Source organism: Lipophrys pholis, assembly GCF_963383615.2.
Source record: "Lipophrys pholis genome assembly, chromosome: 5".
Classification (NCBI taxonomy): domain Eukaryota; kingdom Metazoa; phylum Chordata; class Actinopteri; order Blenniiformes; family Blenniidae; genus Lipophrys; species Lipophrys pholis.
In genome coordinates, this window is record NC_137628.1 from 17,996,444 (window position 1) to 18,019,973 (window position 23,530).

The 23,530-nt window shown below is 42.5% G+C and overlaps 3 protein-coding genes across 4 annotated transcripts in view; 1 reads left to right on the forward strand and 2 right to left on the reverse strand.

Annotated features, from left to right (window-relative positions):
• The window catches only part of LOC308109820 (uncharacterized protein), a gene marked incomplete at its 5' end in the record, with an annotated part of 14,095 nt that extends 325 nt beyond the window's left edge, over window positions 1–13,770 (forward strand). Inside the window, 17 exons of the mRNA XM_080463626.1 lie at window positions 1,248–1,360; window positions 1,934–2,109; window positions 3,091–4,217; window positions 6,099–6,238; window positions 6,508–6,652; window positions 6,739–6,816; window positions 7,599–7,631; window positions 7,852–7,920; window positions 8,097–8,186; window positions 8,444–8,538; window positions 9,368–10,007; window positions 10,126–10,360; window positions 11,143–11,254; window positions 11,414–11,573; window positions 11,956–12,069; window positions 13,268–13,354; window positions 13,479–13,770. Of these exons, the coding sequence (XP_080319752.1) occupies window positions 1,248–1,360; window positions 1,934–2,109; window positions 3,091–4,217; window positions 6,099–6,238; window positions 6,508–6,652; window positions 6,739–6,816; window positions 7,599–7,631; window positions 7,852–7,920; window positions 8,097–8,186; window positions 8,444–8,538; window positions 9,368–10,007; window positions 10,126–10,360; window positions 11,143–11,254; window positions 11,414–11,573; window positions 11,956–12,069; window positions 13,268–13,354; window positions 13,479–13,625 (3,561 nt within the window). The 3' untranslated portion in view covers window positions 13,626–13,770. The remainder of the gene's footprint in view (window positions 1–1,247; window positions 1,361–1,933; window positions 2,110–3,090; window positions 4,218–6,098; window positions 6,239–6,507; window positions 6,653–6,738; window positions 6,817–7,598; window positions 7,632–7,851; window positions 7,921–8,096; window positions 8,187–8,443; window positions 8,539–9,367; window positions 10,008–10,125; window positions 10,361–11,142; window positions 11,255–11,413; window positions 11,574–11,955; window positions 12,070–13,267; window positions 13,355–13,478) is intronic.
• On the reverse strand, window positions 13,758–17,425 carry smdt1b (single-pass membrane protein with aspartate-rich tail 1b). 2 transcript variants are annotated; one of them, XM_080463956.1, is made up of 3 exons: window positions 17,200–17,425; window positions 14,203–14,346; window positions 13,758–14,022 (listed from the first exon to the last, which is right to left on the reverse strand). In XM_080463956.1, the coding sequence occupies exons 1-2, from the start codon at window positions 17,359–17,361 to the stop codon at window positions 14,209–14,211; spliced, it is 300 nt and encodes a 99-aa protein (XP_080320082.1). In that variant the 5' UTR covers window positions 17,362–17,425; the 3' UTR covers window positions 13,758–14,022; window positions 14,203–14,208. The 2 variants fall into 2 exon arrangements, with proteins under 2 accessions (XP_080320082.1, XP_080320083.1); XM_080463957.1 differs by having other exon boundaries at window positions 14,182–14,346; window positions 17,200–17,374.
• Window positions 17,426–20,345: 2,920 nt separating this feature from the next.
• Window positions 20,346–23,115, reverse strand: LOC308110098 (glucosamine-6-phosphate deaminase 1-like). The gene is made up of 7 exons (XM_080464178.1): window positions 23,016–23,115; window positions 22,585–22,712; window positions 22,234–22,335; window positions 21,962–22,144; window positions 21,695–21,879; window positions 20,788–20,962; window positions 20,346–20,637 (listed from the first exon to the last, which is right to left on the reverse strand). Exons 2-7 carry the CDS (start codon window positions 22,706–22,708, stop codon window positions 20,576–20,578), a joined length of 831 nt encoding a protein of 276 aa, XP_080320304.1. The 5' UTR covers window positions 22,709–22,712; window positions 23,016–23,115; the 3' UTR covers window positions 20,346–20,575.
• Window positions 23,116–23,530: the final 415 nt, after the last annotated feature.

Consider the following 23,530-nt stretch of genomic DNA (forward strand, 5'->3'; position numbering starts at 1 on the left):
ACACATGTTCTTTAAGGAACATAGAAAAAAAGCTCTTCTGTCTTGTTGAATTTTTATTTATTTCCTCAGGTAAGTGTAAACAAAGCCTGTTTTCTAAAATGAGAAAGTTCAAGAAGTCCCAGGTAGGCTTGTGGTAATGGCCTAGATGTCTGCCATAAGCAACAATCACATTTATGTGATAGTCTCGTGCATCATTCTAAGTAGTTACACAAAACATCATGAAGTTAACAGTAAAAGCTTTAGAATAACATGTGCGATGAAACTCTCCTAGCAGCTCTGTCCTGAGATGACGATGTCAAAGTGAAAACTAGTGCAGAGGTGGGAGAACAAGTTGGCATTTGATTCTTTATAATTAATTAATGAAAGCTCTTTACAATCCCTGGGGAATGGGTGGTTATGTGATATGCCCATTTGACACATGCAAACACATCAGCTCATACGGCACTGACACTCTCAAGTTGAGCGATACAGCAGTGTATGACTGAGAAACGTGTTATACCACTAATGGAGACTCAAGTCAGTCTTATCTGAACACAAAAGATGATACTTTAGAGGATTTATACCTAAACGATGTCGAGAGATGATTAACAAAAATGAGCAAAACACTTAATGTCTGAATGGTAATGAGAGCTAGAACTGAGAGAGCAATCAAGATAAAGATGAGAAAGACACTGAGTGGGCGGTTCTGGTAATGCAAAAGCACTAGAGCAATGAAATAATGATGAGCATGACCGGAGACTAGCTTGAGTTACGTCCTGTGCAGTTCACATGTATTGACTTAGCCACGGCGAATGGAGAAGGAAGGACAGAAGGAGCAGAGCTGCATAGCCTAGGGGGCAGATTTGTCTGAAGGACACTGAGCAGTCACAGTAAGTGAAATATGTCTCTATGTTTAGGGTTGGGATGTTAGTTGGACATCTAAGGGGTAGGACTTAGCTGTTTGTATTTTTTCATTCAGAAAATAAAAGGCACCAGCCATTGCATAGCTGCTGTGTTGCACTATCACCAAAGACATAATGTGTTGTAGGTTACCCTGCAGGTATATCAATACAAATCATGATAACATCTTTAGCATGCTCTTTTAAAGCCAGAATAGACTATTTGAATTTAAATGTGTCATTTAAATAACAATTCTAACTGAACTGGACTGTAAACTAAAATCTGATGATTCTGATTCTTGTCATTTTTGTCATTTTCCATTTTAAACATGCCTAAAAATAGAGTTCTTTGTTTCTTCTGCAAACCAGGATGCAGATGATGATAACAGTGCCCTTTCTGAGGTGACTACAAGTGTCAGCAGCGATGACGTCAGCGGCGTTTGGACTTACGAGTGGAGTCTGGTGCACAGCCTGAGTCCTGAGTGGGAACTTAATATCTGTGACGCTGACATACAATCCAGGTGACTGTATCCTGTAGCCTGATTTCAGAAACCACTTTTTTACTGAGAACTAGCCTATATTGGAATGAGGCACTCAAACACATGCATTAACTTAATTATATATCACTATAAATGACATCCCTCATGACGTCTTTAGACACAACCTTTTCATTATTTGTGTACATTTATTTAAGTTTAAATTTCTGTTTCGTATATCTATTTGTAGTTTGTGTTTGAGCTTACGCTAATGAAAATGTTAATTTCATTATGAATCACAGTAATAAAGTAATCATGTATTTGTGCTGAAACAAACTGCAGTGGCTCTTGAAAAACAATATAACAGTGATGAAACAAGCAAGACAATATATATTAAAACCTCAAATGGTAATTACAGCCTGTTGGGGAAAATGATGTCATGCAAACATTGTCAAAACATAATTTTATATACCTGTACTGTTGAGTATACAAAATGTAGTTATCCGCATATTTAAAGAATATATGTATAGAGAGAGCAATCTTTGTGCAATGCCGCTGATTGTGTGCCTTCCCCGTTAGCTCTCCGAATCCAGAGGACTGTTCAGAAAGAGGAAACTCCCTCAGCCTGGAGAGGCACTGTGTGGCCCAGGGAGAAATGACACGGCTGGACCCGTCTCCTCCACGTGGTACTGAAAACTCCTGGATGGATGAACGCAGGGGCAGAGACAGGTCTCGCCACACATCAGGTCTGACAGGTATACAGGACTACAGCAACCCTTTAAAAAGCACTTTTTTTTCTTCTTTTTTTGTGTGCAAATGTTGGTCATGAAAAGTGATCTAATCATTATTCAACTCTAAGGTAGAGGGAATCATAATGTTTATTCTACACAGACCATGAATTAGCTAAAACATGGAAAATTACAGCAGAGCCAGAATCTCTGAGATGTGACTTTCCCAAATTACCTCTAACAAAAATAATATATAATGTCATTAAATAATCACAGTTCTGCAGGAAATGCTATGGTAATGATTTCATGCAAACCACCGTAGAAACATTTAGGCCAGGCGATTAGCTTAGGCAAAGCTACTTATCTCTTGCATAAAACTGGGTGATCGCAGGAAACCTGCTGTAAGCAATGCATTGCAAAAAGAGATTTCCAAAGAGGTTTGTTCAAAAAATGTGTATTTGTATGAAACGGGGAGTCTTTTTTATTTTTTTAAGTCAGATTAGAAACTTCAAGTATTCAGTCATTCAAAGTTAGAGTTATTTCTCACAAACGTAAGTGATTCATTTCGCTGTACTCCCATAATTAGACCAACAATTAGAGCACACAGCCCGAAAGCTTAAGTGGTATTTTGAGAAGGTATGGTACTATGGATTGAGATTCATGGAGTAACCATTATGACTTGTGACCAAGAGGAGTTTGTTTCTTTCAGTCAATCTTTTGAGCACTGTGTTTGAATAAATGCTCAACTATTACAGTCTTGTGTAGGATTAGCTTTAGCACATCGAGTTTGACAATACAAAATATTTTAATAACAATCTGATTACCTTACATGTTTGTGTAAAGACCTAGAGCACTGCAAAGAGTTCACATATTATTACTCCCTTCAGAACACCTGCTGATCCTATCTTCATTCACAAATAACCTGCATTCTCAGTGTGAAAGCGTCCTTGTGTTTTTGCTCATGTATCAGTACATGTTAGAGGTATAACAGCCGTGTATGATTTGCAGGGTCCAGAGGAAACAGGGAAGAAGAGAGTGGCTATTTCTCTCCGGATAGAAGAGGCAATGGTGACCGTCCAATGGAGGAGGTCAACAAGCGACAGTATCGATACTACGAGAGGGGGCATCCTCTTCCAAGCAACTACATTCCTGAGCCCAAAGCCTGTGTCCCCTACAGGAATATCAACCTTGGACTGCCCTCTGAAAGAAGAAGTGCAGAAACATACATGCAAGACTCTTGGAGAAGTGAATCTCCACAGAGATATACGTACCACTCCAATTTCCGACGAGAAGCCGACTCTCAGAGAAATTCTCCGACGCGCCAGAGCTCTGTGAGCCCAGACCGCTACAAACTGAATGAAACGTCCATGGGACTTCGAAGAGGGAGTTCTCTCTCTAGAAATCAGTCGCATTCAGTGTCTCACAGCTCCTCTCAGCTTCTCTTACATGGTGCCTCTCGCCACACATCAGGCAGGTCCAGTCCATCACACAGGAGAGGCTCCAATTCCTCTCGCATTGCCTCACCCTCTCGAGCTACCCCTTCTCACAGGCGCCCAGACTCATTGCTTTTACAAAACGGTGAACTCAATGCTCCGAAGGGATACCGCCGAGAGTCGAGGAGTCCTTCGCAAGTGTCAAACAAACACAGTCTGGACTCTGAGCGACTCTACAGAAACCTTGAGTCTATCTCCCGTCGTGGCTCGTCAGCCATTCAGCAAAACTCCTATGAGGGATCTCATGGCTCGCCACGGACCAGAACAGCTGTAAACAGCTTGGCCAACACTCGAACTCGCAACAGCAGAGAAGTGTCCCCGTCCAGGAATGGCTACGGTACTCAAAGCCTCACGCCGCAAAGGGAGCTCCACTCCAGAGAGAGCAGACTGAGTCCTTCTCAAGGTTCCTGGCAAGGCTCTTCTCACTCTTTACTCAGCCTCCCACCCTCACATGGATCCTCCTCACCGAAGCGGGGTGTTGACTTTCAGCCCCTTGGTGGATCACCGTCACAAGTTCCAATGGCAGAAACCGACAAAGTGAACAATAAAGTCAGCGGTGACAGAAGCAACAGCAACATGAGGCGAGGCATGGACACCCTGCTCATCCCCGAGCCAAAGAAAAGTGCAGCCGAAATTGAAGAGGTACGTACAGATATCAGGTATATCTGATTTTCAGCAAATAGCCCTAATCCAATGGCTGTTGCTTTTGTCACGTTGGTCCATTAGTTGTTTTCCCATCAAATGTTCTTTTGACAGTCATGTTTATTGAAAATGTAATCTGACCTTAGTGAGTGGTTTTAGAAATAAATCCTTGTCATCTCATCAGTTAATGACAGTGTTTGAAAGAATCTTGCACAAACCATAGTTCATAATTGCTAAATCCTGGTCCTGGAAATCTAAACTCCAGCATTTTTTTTAGGTGTCTTCCTGTCATCAATAGACCTGATTATTATTATCATTGTTGTTGTTTTAAAATGGGGTAATCCTGAAGCTTTGCAGGTGAGATATTCATTTTAATGTGTTGTGTTGGTTCTGTGAGGAATCTAAACCATGCAGGGCACTTTGCTTGAAGATTATAATACGTTACAGGTTGAATTAGGACAGCAGAGGAGAGAAGAGCAAGTACTGCAGAATCTGTTAAACCTGACAAGTACAAAGTGTGCGTTATAAATATAGAGAAAAGTGAACTGCAGTTGTACTCGTACACCAACCAAATAGCCTGGATGATATTGTGAAGGTTGTTCTTTCGTTGTCCCGAGTAGTAATATTAGCTTGTCCGCCTGAATTATACAAGCCAGCCTTTACTCAACAGGCTTTACTTTACTTTTAAAACCCAACAAAAACGGTAGATTTGGAGATGCTCTGATCCAGTTTGATACAAGTCAAGCTCTGTCAAATCTCTGTTTGATTTTTTTCTTCTGCTTATAACACAAAAGACTTAAAGGAGAAAATGTTCACTTGCTATCTAATATGACCCACCAACAGATGCCATGATAATTTACTTTACCTCGGCTATATGAAACATAAAATCTGATCATGTTATGAATTCTGATTTTACATTTCGTACACGACTTGGTTTCATGCTTTTCTTCAGCATCAAGTACCTGAACTATTAATTACATTCTCTTCAAATGTGCCCATTCAGACATGACCTAATTCAGTGTTTTCCAGACTATTGAGTGCACCTGGCTATAAGCAGCGGAGATAAAGTATTTTATCTGGTATTTGCTGATTGTGATTCTGAGGAGGAAGATTTCTCAGCCACGGAGTCCAGCAGGGCGGCTTTACGTGATGCACCTGAACGCATCACTCACATCTGTCAGCTACTGGAGTTCTTGATCACTGAAAGCAGCACAAAAAGAGGTCACGAAGAGCAGAAATATTACTTTTAGGGCAAGTTTTGGAGAAGCAGAGGCACTCAAAACAGTACGTATCTACATGGGCTAGGGTTAGGGTTAGAATTAGACTCTGGCAGCATGAAGCCCGTTGACCCGTAAAAATCCTTAAATTAGCCGTGTCATTTTATAAGCAGCAGGGTTCAAAGTGTGTGAAAAAAGTAGCGGCAACAGGCGGAGACTCCAGGTCTCTCCCTGTTGCAAGACCAAAATCTGTTCTGACTCCGAAGGCTCTCAATCACATCATATTGTTGGCCCAAGCTGCCGAACAGGACAAGGGCAAAAGAAAAAAAAAGAAAAAAAAAAGTAGCGGCTTATAGTCTGGAAATTACTGTACTTATAATGTTTATTCATTATTAATAATTTTCCATCTTGAGGCATTCCTTTCTTAATGAACCAGCAAAAACCTGAAAACAGCTCAATTCAGTCCAGCCCGAACTGTGACTTTTTCAAACTGTCACTTTTATATTTCAGTTTACTTTTATTATGTCCTCGTGACAGTTATTTTTGCTCCAATAAAAGTGTTTGAACTCAGGTTAATCTGTGACCAAGCTTCAAATAGATCTCTCCTGTCATTGGTGTCATATTGATCTTTCCACCTCATGTGTCATATCATTTTGAATCTAAGATGGGGATGACCATGGAGGATTACATATTGTTGGCTGATATTCCAAAGATCCAGCTGGAGTCAGAGGAAGAGGTTTCAGGCCAGAGGTGGAGGAACCAGAGTCCCAGCCCGTGTAGGGACCAGAGAGTAAGGACACCCAGGTTGGTGGTAACATATTCTGGACGGTATCAAGTCATAGTGGAATCACTATAACCTCTAGTGTGCGTATCCCTAACATCATCCCTTAGCGAGGAGGAAGATTCATAAGCACAAAGTCTTTCAAATCAATTTGCAGTCACTTTGTCAAAGCAATGGACAAAAAAGTTAAACATGCCATTGAAAGTTAAGCAAACTGAAGTGGGTTTTCAGTCAGGAAAAAAACATGTTGAGTATGTCAAGAAGAAAAATGTGTCCATTCTGTTCTGATAAGGTATCAAGACATTCACAGTTCGCGGTTTGAGTCTGATGAGAGGGGCAGAGGCAGAGAAAGAGGAAGAGACAGGAGGGAGAAATGCAAGGACTCTGAGAATGGATGGTCGTCTCGAAGACATTCAGCAGCGTCTCTTTACACACAGGTAAGACGAAGATCTGTAAAAATATGCGCCACAAATATAACTGTTGCAACTACCACCCAAGAGCCTGTCTGTCTGTTCTATCAAAGTCCTCAGATAATCAGAGTGGGAAGCACACATCTTCAAGGGTGAAGGAGAGAGTTCCGGTTGAACACCCACAGACGCAGGTGACGACACACTCATGACTCCCTGCATCCGTACAAATCCCATGAGTGTTGGGAGGAAAATGGGTCACTCACACAATCATATGAAAGTAGCTTCTGTTGCTTATCTCAGCCTTTTCGCAGAAGCACCTTGCACGATAAATTTACGACCCAGCGCCGTGTCTTTTAGGGCAGCATGTTCATTTAATTCATCATGGTTGGTCACCCCTCCTAGGACTGTTGGATCCTGCTGTGCGTGTGTGTGGTTTGTCATGCTTAAAACTGCAGAGTCAACCCAAGGAAACAAAGTTCATGTTGTTCTCTTCCTGCTTTCACACACGCTTGTAATAGTTTCATACAATAGTCACACATTTCCATCCAACATCTAGAGCAATGTGTGATCACACATTTCTGACTTCCTGTTTTAAATCACATTGTGCATTTTGTCTCTTTCCTTTCCTTACCCACACAATAAACATGGGAATTAACATCATGTATGGTGAGTTTTTATTATTTGGAGTTAACGTGCTCCACAACCACCTGCCTACTTTTGAAGTCTTTCTATTGCAGTTTTACTGGTTCCTCTTTTTCTGTAGCTTCATGTTTTATGTTGCCATTCTGCAGCATTTCCCATTTTTGAAACCTCTACCTCTCTATGCATGCGTTGAAATTATCTCATAAAAACAGTTTGTCTGCAGCCAACAGCTTCCGTTTCCTCCAGTTTCATCGTCAAGTGTGAGACACTAACCACAGTAGGAAGGTTTCAAACTCTTCACTCTTTAATTTACAGATGTTGCTGCTTGAAGGGTTGGATGTCCAGACTGGATGAGAGTGGAAAGGTAAATGTGTGTTTTTAAGAATCTTTTCTAACCATATTTAAAAAGAAGTCTCGCTGTCATTGTCTGACTTAATTCCTGTTGAAACCACAATCTCACACAACGTGACTGGCGGTACATGAACCATGAGCATGACTCATCTTTTCCAGCAGTCGACACGCTGGAGATTTTAACTTGCCGTTGATTATTCTATTCAATGTTGCTGATGTCTTTTGTGTTGCAGTGGAAGAAACACTGGTTTGTTCTCGGTGACACTTCACTGAGGTACTACAGAGACTCGGAGGCTGAGGAGGTATGACCTCATTTTTATTGAGTAGTCCCCCATTTGCACACACAGGAAATAATTCAGAGTTCTGTTGCCATTTTGACATTTCAGTACTTATCAGCAAATTATGCGGCACAATAATTAGTCTGAGTTGCCGCTTTAATTGAGTTGACTGAATTTAAGCTTTTCTTGTTGCGCTGCAGTCTGACGATCTGGATGGAAAGATTGAGTTGACCTCCTGTGTGAATGTGTCAGACTGTGACGTAGAGAAGAACTATGGACTCCAACTACAAGTATTTACTGCACTTCTGTTCCGCTCATTGTGTTGATGACGGATGGACGGTCAGCGAGACCCCTGACCCCTGTCCCTGCATTCGGCTGCTTCCTGTTTAACTCTGTGTGTGTGTGTGTGTGTGTGTGTGTGTGTGTGTGTGTGTGTGTGTGTGTGTGTGTGTGTGTGTGTGTGTGTGTGTGTGTGTGTGTGTGTGTGTGTGTGTGTGTGTGTGTGTGTGCGGGTGCGTGCGTGCGTCTTACTTTTGATCTCATCTAGACAAAAAGAGCAGTGTTCACTTTCTCTGCGATGACGTCTAGAATTCGTCGGAACTGGGTGAAGTTACTGAAGCAAGCAATTCAACACAACACACAGTGAGTTACACTCAGTGGACTGAGTGGACACAGGATTTAGCTAGACATTTAAAAAAACAAAAAAAAACAAGAGGAAGAACAGTCAAAGGAGGTGCTACTTTCGCTTTCTGCTTCAAATTAAACTATTTTCTGCAAATGAATATGTGGGTGATGATAATGTTAGTATCAATGGAATTGTGGATTGTACTACGTTTAGTCTAATGTTTATGTCATGACCACACATTGAATTATGGAACAAGAAATATGTAGACATGCATAACGCAGCCTAACAGTTTCCTTCTTCCAATGATATGTGATGTTTGAAAAAATCCCGTGAACACATGAATTAATATTTCTTCATTAATACGCGGAGAAAAGTTAAATGCGTGTTGGCTCATTGCAAGTTTTCTTTTTATTATGTGGCAAATCCAGACCGATAGACCTGACAGTCAATGAGAGAAATAATCATTTTGAAAATTATTAGGTACAGAATTAATAAAAATGATTGAAGTAACCTAAGTTTACAAATGGGGTAGATGAAGTCTCTTGGAAGTGTGAAAGCTTCTGTGCAGCAATCATCAATCACAGTGTGTGTATTATGTAGAAAGTCTGTCAGCGTTCAAATTAATATTGACAATTAGTGATCTAATTTTTACTTGACTAATGATAGCTGTTTATAATGTTGCCCCAGCACAAAATACTAAAATACTATTCTAAAACTCTGTTGAGCAGACCTGAATATTTGTGAAGAAATGCAGACGATGTGATTGGGTGGTCCACCAAGCAGTGATCCCCTTCACTCATCACCGGGTAACCCTATCCTCCTGTGTTTCCCTCATTCTGCTCCCAGCCAATCGGACACCGGCAGCAAGAAAGAGAACCCCCTCTCCCGGCCTGCGTCGTCATGCCAACCCACTGCTCGCTTCACCTGCGAGGACTCTGGCTATGAACCTGCCACTTCCACCGCCGCCAACGCCACAGCTGCAGACTCCCATCGGGCCGACCGCCACTCGGTAGACGGAGACGTAAGTGCAGACACGTCTCCAGCCAGTCAGAGAGAGGAAGGGGAGGGCTGGGACCGCGATCAAGCCAAGCGGCTGGAGGAGAGGAACAAGTGGTTTGAGGAGGGCGTCCCCTTCAGTGAGATGGGCAGCAGGTGGGACTCCATGGAGCTGAAAAGGGGGAGTGTGCCTGTCCCTGTTATTGAAACCATGGACTCCGAGGTCAGCCGGAAGTGGACCGAATTTGAAACGCTGTCTTTCAGGGACATGAGTGCACAGACACTCATTGGGGCACAGGCTCAGCAGTCAAGCACCCAACAGGTATCAGAGCCTCTTGTCAGTCCCCAGACTTATAACTCAATCCCTGAAGAGGCGGCGCAGTCTGCCACCACCTCACAAGCTGATATATCAGGCTCAAAGGAGACCCTTCCGCTTACAGACGCTGCCCAAACTATTCAAAGTAATACTGCAGAAGCTCTTCAGAGGGAGGTAAGAAAAGAATCCGGTCAGACAACTCATAAGGTTTCAAAAGTTATGAGTAAATATTCCAGTATCTGATCAGAGGAAGTAAATATCAGCACATTGATATTTTGTGCATCTCTTTCAGGCTGTCTCTCTTCGCAAGCAGGTGGAGAGCATTAAAAGGGAGCGTGCAGCCATGGGGATAGATGAGGAAAGCCCATGTGGACCGGGAGCCCCCTGCAGGGCCAAACTGGAAGCTATGGAAGTCGCTCACATTAAAGCACTGCAGGAGCTGCAGGAGAAGCATGCCAAGGAGCTGAAGGAGCTGCAGGAGGAGAAGGACAGGATGCTGCTGCAGGAGAGTCAGGCTGCTGCCAAAGGTATAGGCCATGAGGGAGATTCGGTTTGACAAAAGGGTTGCCTTCTAATTGGATCATCCTCTCTGTAGGGTCACATGACACAACAACATGTGAGCATGCTTACAATTCAGATTTTGGACCACAGAACAACAATTATAAGGATTTATTTCTCTTTATTTTTTGCTACATACTCTCAATTAAAGTTTAAGAAGTCATAAATCTAAAGCACTTACATTACTCCTAGTACGTAGTGTTTCTGGATAGTTGTACTTTCAGAAGAATTATTTTCAAGTATGCAATGCAAGTGAGTATGTTCACAATTTCAACTGTGATTCAAACTTTTTGATTAGTTTTTTTTTTTTTTTAGCCAATTTCATTTCATTTAAATGAATTTTCACCAATGTACCTACATTTGCTTACTAAAGAAATTGTTGTGGTGTCATTAAAATATTTATGTGTCTTTGCCTCCCCATGCAGAGCTTACAGTGTGTCATTTTTATTTTGTGCTTATTCATTTTTCTTTGTGCATCTTGACTTTTGAAAAGTGAATGTCAGGACAGGGAGAGACTATAGTGTCAAACAGTGAAGCTTCAGATGCGACACAGTAAATATCAAGATAAATACTTTTGAAATAAAATGCTTTTCTTACTTTTAATTTCTACAGAAGTGACAGTTGACAAATAAACGGCCTGCCCGTGCCTTTTTGACTTGCTGCCCATGATCTTACCTACGTCCTATTTAACTGTATAGTTCACTGATGCTGTGTTCGTGCAGTTAACCCATCAATCAACTGTTTGTCTAAGCAATGGAGGGCCTGAGAGCAGCTCACAGAGAGGAGCTTGAGAGAGAAGTGGAGAAGACCAGGAGGTTAGCTAGTGCAGCAGCGCACGTGGATTCATCATACAGAGGACACATGTAAGTTTATTTTTTACCCCTGTGTTATCGCTCCGATAACCGAGACTCCTTCCCACAAGCTGTGGCTGCAGGCTCAGGATGTCCTCCTCTCGACTGTGGCCTCTCGCATGATGCTGCATTAAACTTTTACAGCAGATCTCGTGTGTTTGTGCGTGTCAGGCCCCAGGCGGACGTCTTACACGGCGAGTTAGATGTGCTGTCAGATCGTTACTCCCAGAAGTGCCTGGAGCTGAGCCGGACCGAGCAGAGCAGCAGGAGCCGAGACGCCGAGCTCACCCGCAAGGACAGAGAGCTGGAGCAGCTTCGAAGAGAAAACCAGGTTTGTTAAGACGGATTCAATTTAAAATACTCACGTTAAAGCAAAATACTTTTCATCACTTTAAGTTCCTTGGTTTCATTCCCACGCATGATGGATAACTGGTGAGGCCCCCTGAGAAAGGCCCTTAACCCTCCCCCCACAGCTCAAAATGGGAATCCGGCATGAAACATGCGCTAAATCAAACAAGCGGATCACATCATCTGCTGTGGGGACTCCGGAAGAGAAGCAGCTAAAACACATCACCACAATAACTCACAGCATATTGGGTTACATGCCGATCATATTTATTTTTTCTCCATGGGCATCCTGAATGTGTTGTATGTGCAGCGGTCACTACAACTGCATGTCATAACATAATCAGAAGTGAAAATGTGTTTTTCAGGAGCTCAAGGCCAAACTGGCAGAAGAGATCAGTCGTATGCGTTATTTCATCACAGGTCAGAGGTCGGATGTGATGTCCATTGGCAACTCGGAGCGCGCTGCATCAGAAGTGGAGGTACTGCAAGGAAAAGTATAACCAGTCACCGCTTCCCAGCTCAGCATTATTTACTCCTCTGAAACAACTGAGGCTTGAAGGACACATTTTGACATTACTGTCATCACACAGAGCTGAAAGGCAGCATTTGACATATCTACTGTGGGATTCTGATCCCATTTTGCCCAAACAAATAGATCCAAACATTTGCTAATGTTTTGTCCCATATCCCCCTGTAATGGCTCCCGGCAGTCACTGTGCCACAGCTAAATTTTTAGTGTTCTGATAGTCTCATTTATGTTTGCCCCTGGCTAGATTCACCCTGATGGGGCTTACACTGCCACCTACTGGCGGAGTTAAAGCGCATATTTCTCTGAGCTGTACACATGATGAGCTTTACACTTCATCCAGTTCAGGGTCTCTTGGGGGATAAACATCCCATATGCTTAAATCAGTTGAGTGAAAGACAAAACTCCTAACTTAGACCTGAAAATGCCAATTAACTGATTAGCTGATCAAATGTACTGCTGCTCTTCTTTGAGTCATTCAAATCTTACATTATTTGTAGTAACAAAATATCTGTCTGCAGTAAACTCATAGGTGTTTATAATTTTATGACAGATGACTTTTCATTATTGTCTAGCTGAAAATACTTTTTTTCTGTCAGTAGTTTGAGTGTTTAATTTTTTCCCTTTTATTGTCCACTAAAACATTTTGTTGAGGTACAAGGGTGACGTTACACGCTGGAGATGGTGTTAGTGGATCGCGTCAGAGCAATTGTATCCCTAGTTTAAATTTCTCTCACACGAGCTCTAGGTGCGCATGTGTGGATTCTCTTAGAGCACACTGGTTTAATGGCACAGTGCAAAAACATGACAATTAAGTTAACTGGTGACTGTAAATACCTATAGGTGTGTGTGTGTGTGACTGGTGGTCTCTATGTGTTTGCCCTGTGATGGAGCACTGATCTGTTCAGCCATGACTGTTGAGGAAAATAGAATAAAAATGGATTGATGAATGGAAGAATTTTGAGTTTAAATATTTTTAACAGTCCACTTTTGTCTTTATTTCCAAGTTAAGATTCAGCTATATCTCCATGTAGACAAGAAGGAGAATGTGTTTTAAAACATGTTTCCAACTACATTTTCAGTCAATAACTCACTGTGAAAATGCAATGACTAGTTTAAATTCACATTTGGTCATGTTTTACTCTTTTCAGACGATGCTAAGGGCAAAAGAAAACGAGGTGCAGTATCTGAAGAAAGAGATCAGATGTCTGCAAAATGAGGTGCAATCTCTCACCAAGGTGTGACTCATGATGCTACCAGTGCATCAATCAAATGATCAAACATATACAGTACTCCGAACTGAGCCATTTAACACATCTCAGCTGGACTTTGATTATCCCACCATGTTTGTCTTTGCTTTAGGAGAAAGAAGCAGCATACGAGCGCTATAAGGAGGCCTATGTAGAGCTGAGTAACACGAGGGGCCGGGGCCAGTTGGAGATGGGCTCGCTCAATGAACACCTGCGACTGGCCAACGCTGCACTCCAGGAGGGATCCAGACCGACCTGAGATGATGCAAATCCTTCAAGCCAAGCCACATACGGCACCGTTACCACAATCATTAGGGGTTATTATGGCTGGATGTGTCCCAAAGGTGTCAGAATAACAAACTACTCATTGTTAAGAATAAAACACAGCAAATGCTTTACGCTTGATATGTTTATTATTTCTTTACAGAGTTAACGTAAACATGCAAACAAGAGTGAAGGCATAACTTGCAGTTTTGACAGGCCTCACATGATAGAAGATTTCTGATAAATCATTTTCATAAAAACAAGATAAATATCAGAGCAGAGAGGAAGGAGATTGATGGAGGTAGAGTGATGTATTTGGAAGTCAAAGTTCTCCATCGTTCCCGTCTTCCCTGTGCTGGCGTGATGGCTTTCAGTCAACAATGCAAAGCACCCTAAGGATGACAGAAAAAAAGTAATCAGTTTCCTCATGGTGTGGTTGCGAGAATGCTCTAAAGTGTTGCCTTTAACATGCAGCCGACACACCCTATAGGCAGGATAAAGTTAAAGCAGCAGTAAACTTTGAACAGGGCACGGCTAATGCAAACTCTGACCTCGCCGTCTTGTTTTCTTACTTCAGCTCAGTCGTCGTCGTCGTCATCTTCAGGAACAAAGATGTCATGCTCCTCCAGGAGGGCAGCAAAGTTCTTGCTGATAAGAGTTCCCACATAAAGGAAAGGCACCACCACTACAGTCATGCGGATAAGACCAAACGGCGTCTGCAAAATCACGTGACATCAAAGAAACACTTGGGGTTAAATGAAGGTCCTCGCCCCTCTGAGGTATTATGGTCTACATTCACTGTGATGGGAAAATGTTTCACCAGAGCTCAACAAAGTAATGCAATCACCAGTGAATACATGTCCTCTAAAAGGGAGCGGTTGTGCCTGGAAGCTCTGACACAGCTTTTATGTGCAAAACATGTTTTGAATCCTGACTGATATTCATTGTCAAAATATTTAAGTGGAAAACACAAATCGTTTGCTCAAGTTTTATATTGCACCTTTACAGGTTTGAAAATCAAATGTGTGCCATTATATAAAGCATCAAATTAAAGTGATTTGAAGAGAAGAAAAAAGATGAACTGACAACATGATCTCCAGGAAATAAATTTGAAAGACCACAGGGATCAATTGCCACATCAGCACAAACGCCTCCATCAGTTGATGAGTTGAATTAACCTAGACAAGGCAGGCCTTGGGCACATAAAGCAAAGCACATAAGCACATAAAGCAAAACCTAGAATTGATTCTCAACTGGCATCACAGACGGACCAGTGTAGTTTAGACAAGCTGTTTGTGTCGTCACTTTAAACAGGTAGTTTTATGAAGACATTTTTATGTTTCTGTACAATTTCACTCCAAATATAATCCACAAAATTGTTTCTCCATTTTGGTCCTGGTGGCAGTAACGATGATCGGAAACAAATTTAAGTTAAATCATCTGAATTTAAAGCTGCCCTGTGGCTTTCGCTTGAACAAATTTTTAAGGAAATAAAAGATTAAATGTAGACACAAGTTTGCATTTATTGTGAGGAATTAAATCTTTTTAATAAAATACAGTTAAAGTAAAAATTAAGCTGTAAAGCAAAGCTCGCCGTTTATCAGTCAGTTTACATTTCCACCTTCACCTATGATCTTCAACTTTGGGTCATGAATGAAAGAATGAAACTGCAGATACAAGCGGCTGAAATTCGTTTTCTCCGCAGGGTGGCGAGTGTCACTCTTCATGACAGAGTGAAGAACTCAAAGTTGAGCTGCTGTTACTCCACAGTGAGGGGAAGCATTTTAGGCGGTTCATCAGATTAGGATGCCCCCTGGTCGCCACCAAACTTGCTGGAGAGATTATATCTCTGGTTTGGTCTGGGAGCGGTTTGGGGGCCCCCAGAAGAACTGGAGGAATTTGCGGGGGACAGAGATGTCTGAGCTGGGTTCCTTGCTCTTTGTCTTCCACTGCGACCCCATACAGATGAAGCGGGAAAGAAGATGGATGGATGGAGAAAAAGTTTAACAATGTGTTGCTGTTGAACTACATTTTTTATGCTTCAAGATTTAAAGTCAGTCGTTTCTTTTTACAAGAAAAAATATTATATTTATTTATCATGTTCAGTTTGATCCTGTTTTGAAATATGATGATGTAGCTCAGCACTGGTTTGAAGTCCTTAACTACAAAAATATATATTAACAAAATGCAGCTTAAAAGAAATGGCTTTGGACAACCTCTGAAGATTGCCTACGCATCTACTGTCCAGCAATGCAAGATTATATATTTTTAGAAATAGACCGAATATGATCCTCCGCTCTTTTTCTTTTAGTCCAGTGAAAATGTTTGACCAGTTTTCGACATTAAAAAAAACTAGAATACGTTATGATCAGTTACACTACCTGGGAATAGATATTTTCCTAAAAAGTCCAAACACTGATGAGCTAATGCTATAAAATGAAACAACCAATACTTGCCAATATCCTAGTTTCCCCGCCCATTTAGCAAAAATATGAAGTATTAGGGGTTATCCTGCCCGGTTCACACGGCAGGATAATTAGGCCGATTTCTCCCCTTCCGACAATCTTAAGGACGCTCAGATCATCATAAGATAATCTTATCAGATATCACTGCCGTGTGTGGCGTGCTAAGACTGCTCTCCGTCTGCTCGGAAGGATGTCCGGACCGCTCCTATCTCAAATCGGGGATATTCAGCATGTTGGATTGTTTTGGCCCGAGTTCTCATCGGTGGTGTGGTGTCCCCCGAGGGGGAAACGAGCACGAACCTGTTGACTGTGACGTGTAGCCAATCAGAAAGCGAGGTGACGTGGAGGCGAGGAAACGCCGGGCAGGACCGACAACCATGCCCCCGTTGTCTCCACTCCTTTGACCAACGCCTCTTCTTTTTAAAAGGTGTTTGTTCTGATAAAAACACACCACAAACGATCGCCAATGCATCCTCTTCGTCCGCCATGTTTGTTGACGTCTGGAATCACGTTTGATCTCGAGAGGTTTTTGCGAGATGTCCCGTCTGATGTGAGGATGTTCTCGAGTGAAATCGGTTCGTGTGGGGCGTGTTGATGTTGCCGAGTGGCTGCACACCACACACTGTACGACCAAAACTGTTAAACACGTGATTATTTATCGCCATGTGTGTGGTCTCATAACTTTGGGAAATCTGCCGACAATTTTAAAATCCTGCAGTGTGAACCAGGAAAGGTCATAAATGATCCCTCCCATTCCTCGCCGTCTTGGGGTCGGTTTGCGTCTTCTGTGATTACAACAACCACCAATGAGATGTATACTTTTTGGATAATTACTTATTACATTAAAGATATTTAGAAGAAAACCTCCAATTGTACTCTTTATATCGATTTGCCGTCACCTTGGATAAGAATCCGTAAAATTAGGGCCAATTACTTCCTCGAAGTGCCCTTACAGATGTGTAAACACACGCTCATTGGCTAAACGGTCGAACCGACGTGGTTTCTTGCATTCCAATTGGTCAAGACTGCTGTCAGTTAAAAGCTAAGTCCCGCCCACGCTGCAACTCATATTTCTCTCCATAACTGAAGTGGAAATAAACTCACTTTATCCGGTTTCGGGAGGATGGCTCCAGACGCCGTGGACACCGCAGTCCTGCTCTGAGTACTCCTGGATATGTTGGTTGTCTTCGAGGCGGCGTTACGGGTCAGTATCCCCGTGTTCCCGGAGGAAAGCCGCAGCGGCAGCCGCAGTAAACTGGTCGCCATTTTTTCCAGTAGAGAGTGTGGATCAGTGTTGCCAGATCATATCGACAGTTTCCAGCCCAATCGCATTTTAGAAGCCGCCCATTCCAATAAAAACCAGTCCAAACCACGAAGTTGCCAGACACCCGTGCAAACCCGCAAAATCATAACACGTCCAAAAGAAAACACACCCAGAGCTTCATATCTGCAATAAATAGCCACATATACATGATAGATAAATAGGTTTTTGAAAATTGCAACCAACAAGAGTGCAGTAAATCAACTATAGGCTACACAAATTGCAAAATGAACCTCTGGCATCCTATTGCCAGGACCTGATTAGTAATAATGCCAACTGCACGTAAAAATGTGCACTTTTAAGCTGTGAAGGCCTCATATATTTCGTTATTTACATCACAAATGACCTGTATCAGGACTACTGTTACGACTCCGAAGAGGGAGGGGACATATTTTAGGACACGGGAGACAATGGCATAAGTTTTTACACATTAAGTATTTTCTGTTTGATTTCTTTTGACGAGTACCTCGTCCACCTGTCCAAAAAAAAAAAAAACAGGGACCAGGGAAAAGTTTAACTGAAAGATGGGCGTCACTGCCCGGCCAAACAAAACAAACAGGTGCGGCAATGGACCAACCCTGTCCAGGACCGCCGAACCAGTACCGACACCGGGATAAGGGCAAAAAACACGAACCCAGACTAGACCCAAAGGGAAAATAAAAAACGAAAACAGCACGGCGGATACAGCCACCCCAAACAACTCAGACCTCGGCCAGCCAGCCGGCGACCGGGAAGTTCGGTCCTTGAGCTGCGCCTGCAGACTTCGAGAGCGCGCACGGAACGCAGCGCCTCCCAGGAAACGGCACGAAGGAAAGAATGAGGGAGAGAGCGAGCCCCGGGGAGCTAGAAGCCCAGCCTGGGAGCGGAGCGGAAATAATTAATTACAATAAAATATCAAAGACCCCAATGCGCTCACCACCGCTAATAATTCCAACCTTTTAATAAATAACTAACTTCGGAAGATAACGGGGCCAAATGCCCGTAAGAGGGACAGAAAAACAAGAGACGTAACAACTACATGCAAAACGATTTAAAACAGAACTACATTACGCACATACAGAGCGCATCTCCATCCCTCCGTCCCTCTCTGCCTCCCTCTCTCCCTTCTCTCTTTCTTTTCTCCTCGCCGCTTTCCACACCTGTGGTGCTGAAAGACGCACAACGATCTGCCGCACAGCAGCTGATTGAGTTTTTTTTTAATTCAATGAGCAAATGCCATAGAATAAGTGGGCAGCAGTTACCAAAATCAGTCCCAGAGCTAATGTGACATAAATATCATCTTACCTTTACGCAGAATCAGCGTTTTCCCATTAACTTCAACAATGTTGAGAACTTGAACTCTTTACAGTCACTGGAAGCCAGGTCAGCTGGCGAATATATGGAAGAATCAAACCCCCCCAACAACTGTTTTAAAGTGGCAGACGTCTGTCCGTTTCTGTCTCAGGCCAGAGCGCACATCCACCCATGAGGCTGGAAAGGAGCCGTAATGGTGTCATCCTTCAGCAGGGTCACATGGGAAAACGCTCTCTTAACATGGGCATTTGAAATGGGCAGAGTGAGCAATCTGATGACACCCAGTGCTCAATCCTTGAAACGCTTGAAATGCCTGAACTTCCAGCCAAAAGGCGTCGATGGCCTGATCACTTGAGAAGCCAGCTGATGCAATGTTTCCAAGGTGTCCACCGAACAAGACAAAGACTCAGCGGGCAGGTCTTTCACTCCTGGCCTATTTATAGTTGACATCACCTGCTTCGGACAAAAAAAAAAAGCTCCAGTTTGCGGAGCATTTCCATTGAGGCAGGAAGACGCCTTTGATACTGCACCAGCACTTCTTTTAGAAATTCCATTCTTCAGCTCCCGCGGTAATGTGCTGGCTTCCAGCTGCTGTTGGAATGAGGAGCCCAGGTCCGCGTCCTGGTGTGAGAGGTAGAGGCTGGGTGGTTTTAGGTCAAGATCCCGGAGATGACTGTCGTTGTTCATGCGGAGTACGCTGGGCTTCACAACTCTCCCCTGTCAAGATCCCTAAAAACACCCAGCGTGTCTCCCGTTTCCAGCTGGAAATATTTGTTCACAGTTTTGATTTCCTAGAACACGGGCCGGAGGAAGTGCATGTACAGACTGTTTGTTTTGTCACTGTACATTTCATTCAAAAGCCTGGCTGGGTAGCAGTGATCGGCACCTGAAACCAAACTGAAGAGCAGCTTGAGGGCATCTTCCTGCTCTAAAATTCCTTCTATGTAGATTTCTCTTATCATATATTCCAGATTGTTTGGAAGAAGTTGCATAGCTTTATTAGCCACCATCTCCAGTGAGTGACAAACGCAGCGAATAAGCTGCAAACGAGGCTGCTTCTGTCTGAGCAGGGTGAAAACGGAGTGATTTCTTTCCGACCATAACACTGTCTGTAGCCATTTCCACCATATGTTTGATGTCCAGGCCACCATCAGTCAGGAAAGAAACGATGGCATCTGATATGCCTTGAGCATCAGAGCTGAGGAGATCAACAAGCCCCAAGTACTGACAAACTTCTTGTGTTTCTGTGATCGGTAATTCACACATATGCAGAGGAGCTTGTTAACTGATATATCTGTGGTTTCGTCCAGATAGAGAGATATATTCAAAATATTCTATATGCTGACGTTCATTTAGAGCATTAAACTTTAATAGGGATTTTGATTATATCAGTTTTATTTAGGTATTTAACTATTTGTGTTTGTAGAGTGGCGAATGACTCCAATTATGTGTGAGCAAAAAGATATCTCAGAATCAATCTGTGAGTGTTACGCTGCTAATAGAATAGAATAAAATAGAATAAGTATTATCCTAAAGCTATGTCCGTCTGTGGTGTGAATAAACATTTTCCATTCAAATATCTGAAAGTTCAAGGTACAGACCCATACGTACCCATAAAACACATAATGAAAGTATGGAAATTACAGTCACTTTATTACAAAGAACAAATGAAAATGAAAGTTGGACATACAATCACTTGAATACCTGGCAAACTGCACTACATCAGCACCTAATTATCATTCTGAAGATTAGATGTCGTCGACCCCGAGCACTGCCTGTTCTCCACCAGGTGAAGGACTCATTGGAGTGTGATTTTTATTTTTTAGCAGAATACCACAAGCAATCACAACAGCAGAAGAAACCTCTTCAGTTCAGCTTGGGCTCGGGAGGAAGAGATTCTACCAGCTTGTTGTGGAAGTGCATCATCCCTGCAGAGAGAACGAGACGTTTTCTGTGACTCACACTTATCTTGCTTTTCTTTTTGTCGATATTGTCGATCTGTATTGCACATTTTGATGACAGAGACATACACCTCATGCCATGTCAGGTGATTAAACTGCTCTCTGAATCAGCCTCACCTTTGAAATACTTCACAGTTTTAACCCGCAGTTCCAGAGTGGCGTCTTCGTCGCATACAAAAACAGCCAGCGGGTGTTGCTGGAAGGCAGACACCGTCCACATGTGATTCACACCCTCTTCTATGGCCTTGTACAAGGTGAAGGCCTTGTGTGCTCCAGTGCTGAGGATCATGACCTGAAAAGAAACTGAAAATGAACTGACCTGTGTGCAAGGTTGAAAGTAACACATCACAAACGACCCCTGCACTGTCAGCAATGAGTCATTTCAGGTACATAACTTAATGAGTATTGTTGTTAAGTAGATATTCGTACTCATACGTAGGTATAGGTTCACTATGTAGCATATTCCACTACATTTAGGATCCTAACCTGCTAAGACTACTCCTGCAATTTGAATTAATATGCATCTTTGTTGCTGTGCATCTCAAACACACAGACATGGTTTTGGACTGTGGGAGGAACTGCAGTGCCCAGAAAAAGATTCGCACAGGGAGAACATGCAAATCCCATATAGAAAGACCCCGAGGTCTGGATTCGGACTGGGCTTAAACCAGGGATAATCTTTGCAGAAAGATTTTTTTTGAAAATCCAAAGTGAATCAAAGAGCTGATAAGAATACAATCACATGTAATAAAGAAGTGTCAAACATGTTTAGTGATGTGTTCCAAGACTACTGTACTTTGTTCCTTTACTTAAGTGAATACATTTGAATCCACGTGAGAATGATTTTCCAGTACTTTTTTTTTTTAACCTCTGCCTGTGTGACAGAGAAATAGGGATGTGTAGTTTTGATGCATTGGAGAGATAATAATCATTTCTTACACGCCGCATGTTCGAGATCAAACAGAGACGTAAGACATCAGAAGCAAACACAAACATTGTCACATGGTTGAACTGGGCTCCTGACCTCCTTTGCATCCATGATGGTGCCCACTCCCACAGTCAGTGCCATGGTGGGAACCTTTGACAGATCTCCATCAAAGAACCGGGCGTTAGCCACGATGGTTTCATGGGCCAGGGTCTTGACCCTGGTCCTGGAGAACAGACTGGAACCAGGCTCGTTGAAGGCAATGTGGCCATCAGACCCAATACCTGGAGGAGAACCAGATGAAATGAGTCGCTTTCAAGCCGGACTGTGTAAACACTCAGAATCAGAACAGCACTGAGCTCTGACCTCCAACAAACAGCTCAATCCCACCAGCAGCCGTTATCTTCTCCTCAAAGGCTTTGCACTCAGCCTGAAGGTCGGCGGCGTTGCCATCGAGGATGTGGGTGTTTTCTGATCTTATGTCGATATGCTTGAAGAATTTATTCCACATGAAGGAGTGATAGCTCTCAGGGTGATCTCTGGGGAGTCCTGTGAAAGAGTTTATGACCATTTCTTGTGCAAGACCACAAACGTATCAGTGTCAGGATAGAGTGAAAGAGAAACAGCTGACGACTTACCTACATATTCATCCATGTTGAAAGTCTTCACATATTGGAAAGAGAGTTCTCCATTCTTGTAGTATTCAATCAGTTTCTTGTAACAACCTAAAGGGGTGCTTCCTGAAAGGGAACAAAGATTCAAGCCAAGTGCACTGACGTTTTCTTGAAAGTTGCCTGTTTTGAGTTAGTCGATATATTTGACATCCTTCTCCTTAAAGTCATGTGAGGACGTCGCAACATAAGCGGTAAAACCATAAGTAACCGCACTCTAAATGTGCAGAGCAAATGGAAAACAATGTCCTTGCAGAGTGGGATCAGTCAAGTTTACATTGTGACAACATAAATCCTCACGGCGCTTCTTCCTCTCACCTGTTGGGAGCCCCAAGGTGAAGTATTTGTTGGGGCTTGGTTTGAACAATAAGATCCTGTTCCTGATGTACTTTGCAGCCCACTCGCTTGCCTGGTCGTAGTCATCGAGGATGATCAGCTTCATGGTCCTGCAGGAGATGTAAACGCACAGAATGAGAGGGACTGCTCGCTCGTCTGATAAGTCTAGCCTTATAGATAACTCCAGGGGAAAGCACACGCCCGTATCAGACTTTGGACTTATTAAGACACCTATACATCATCCGGTCCAGTAAAAATATGGACACTGTTGATGTCTTTTGATTGCTACACGGAATTGCACACATAGTGTTCCATCTCTTTACAAAGTGCAACCAAAACTAATTTTACTCTTCTGAGAAAAGATAAGGGGAAAAAAACAACTTATAAACAGTAGTTTGTGCCGCCAGGTTTACCTCAGACTGTGCAGCTTGTAGTCCGTGGATGTTTTTTTCTTTTTTGTTTTTCCTGGGTGGAACAAGAAGAAGTTTAACAGGCTTTAATAGGCCTCCACATAATTCATTATTTTAATAAAGAACTAATGTATGGCTCAACCTCTATATTAACATTTACCATAAAATATATAAATGTTACATAATGTGCAAAACATCACCAAGATAGTGTAATATTGGAATACTAAGTTGTTTGATGATTTGTTAAGTAAAAACATAACACTTGTTTCATCTTACATGGGAGATATTCAGTTGCCACAGCAGCTCCACATTGCACAAAAATATGATTAAACAAGGAAATCAAAGAATTATATGGATGTTACCACTTATAGTAATTTACTGATAAAGGGGTATTTGCCTTTCTTACATTTATGGAATTGTTTAATCCAAACCACGACTGATTTCAACTTCAAAAATTGGACAAGTGTTTTGAAGATTTAAAAAACTAGAATGGGCATTCATTAGAGCACATACCTTCG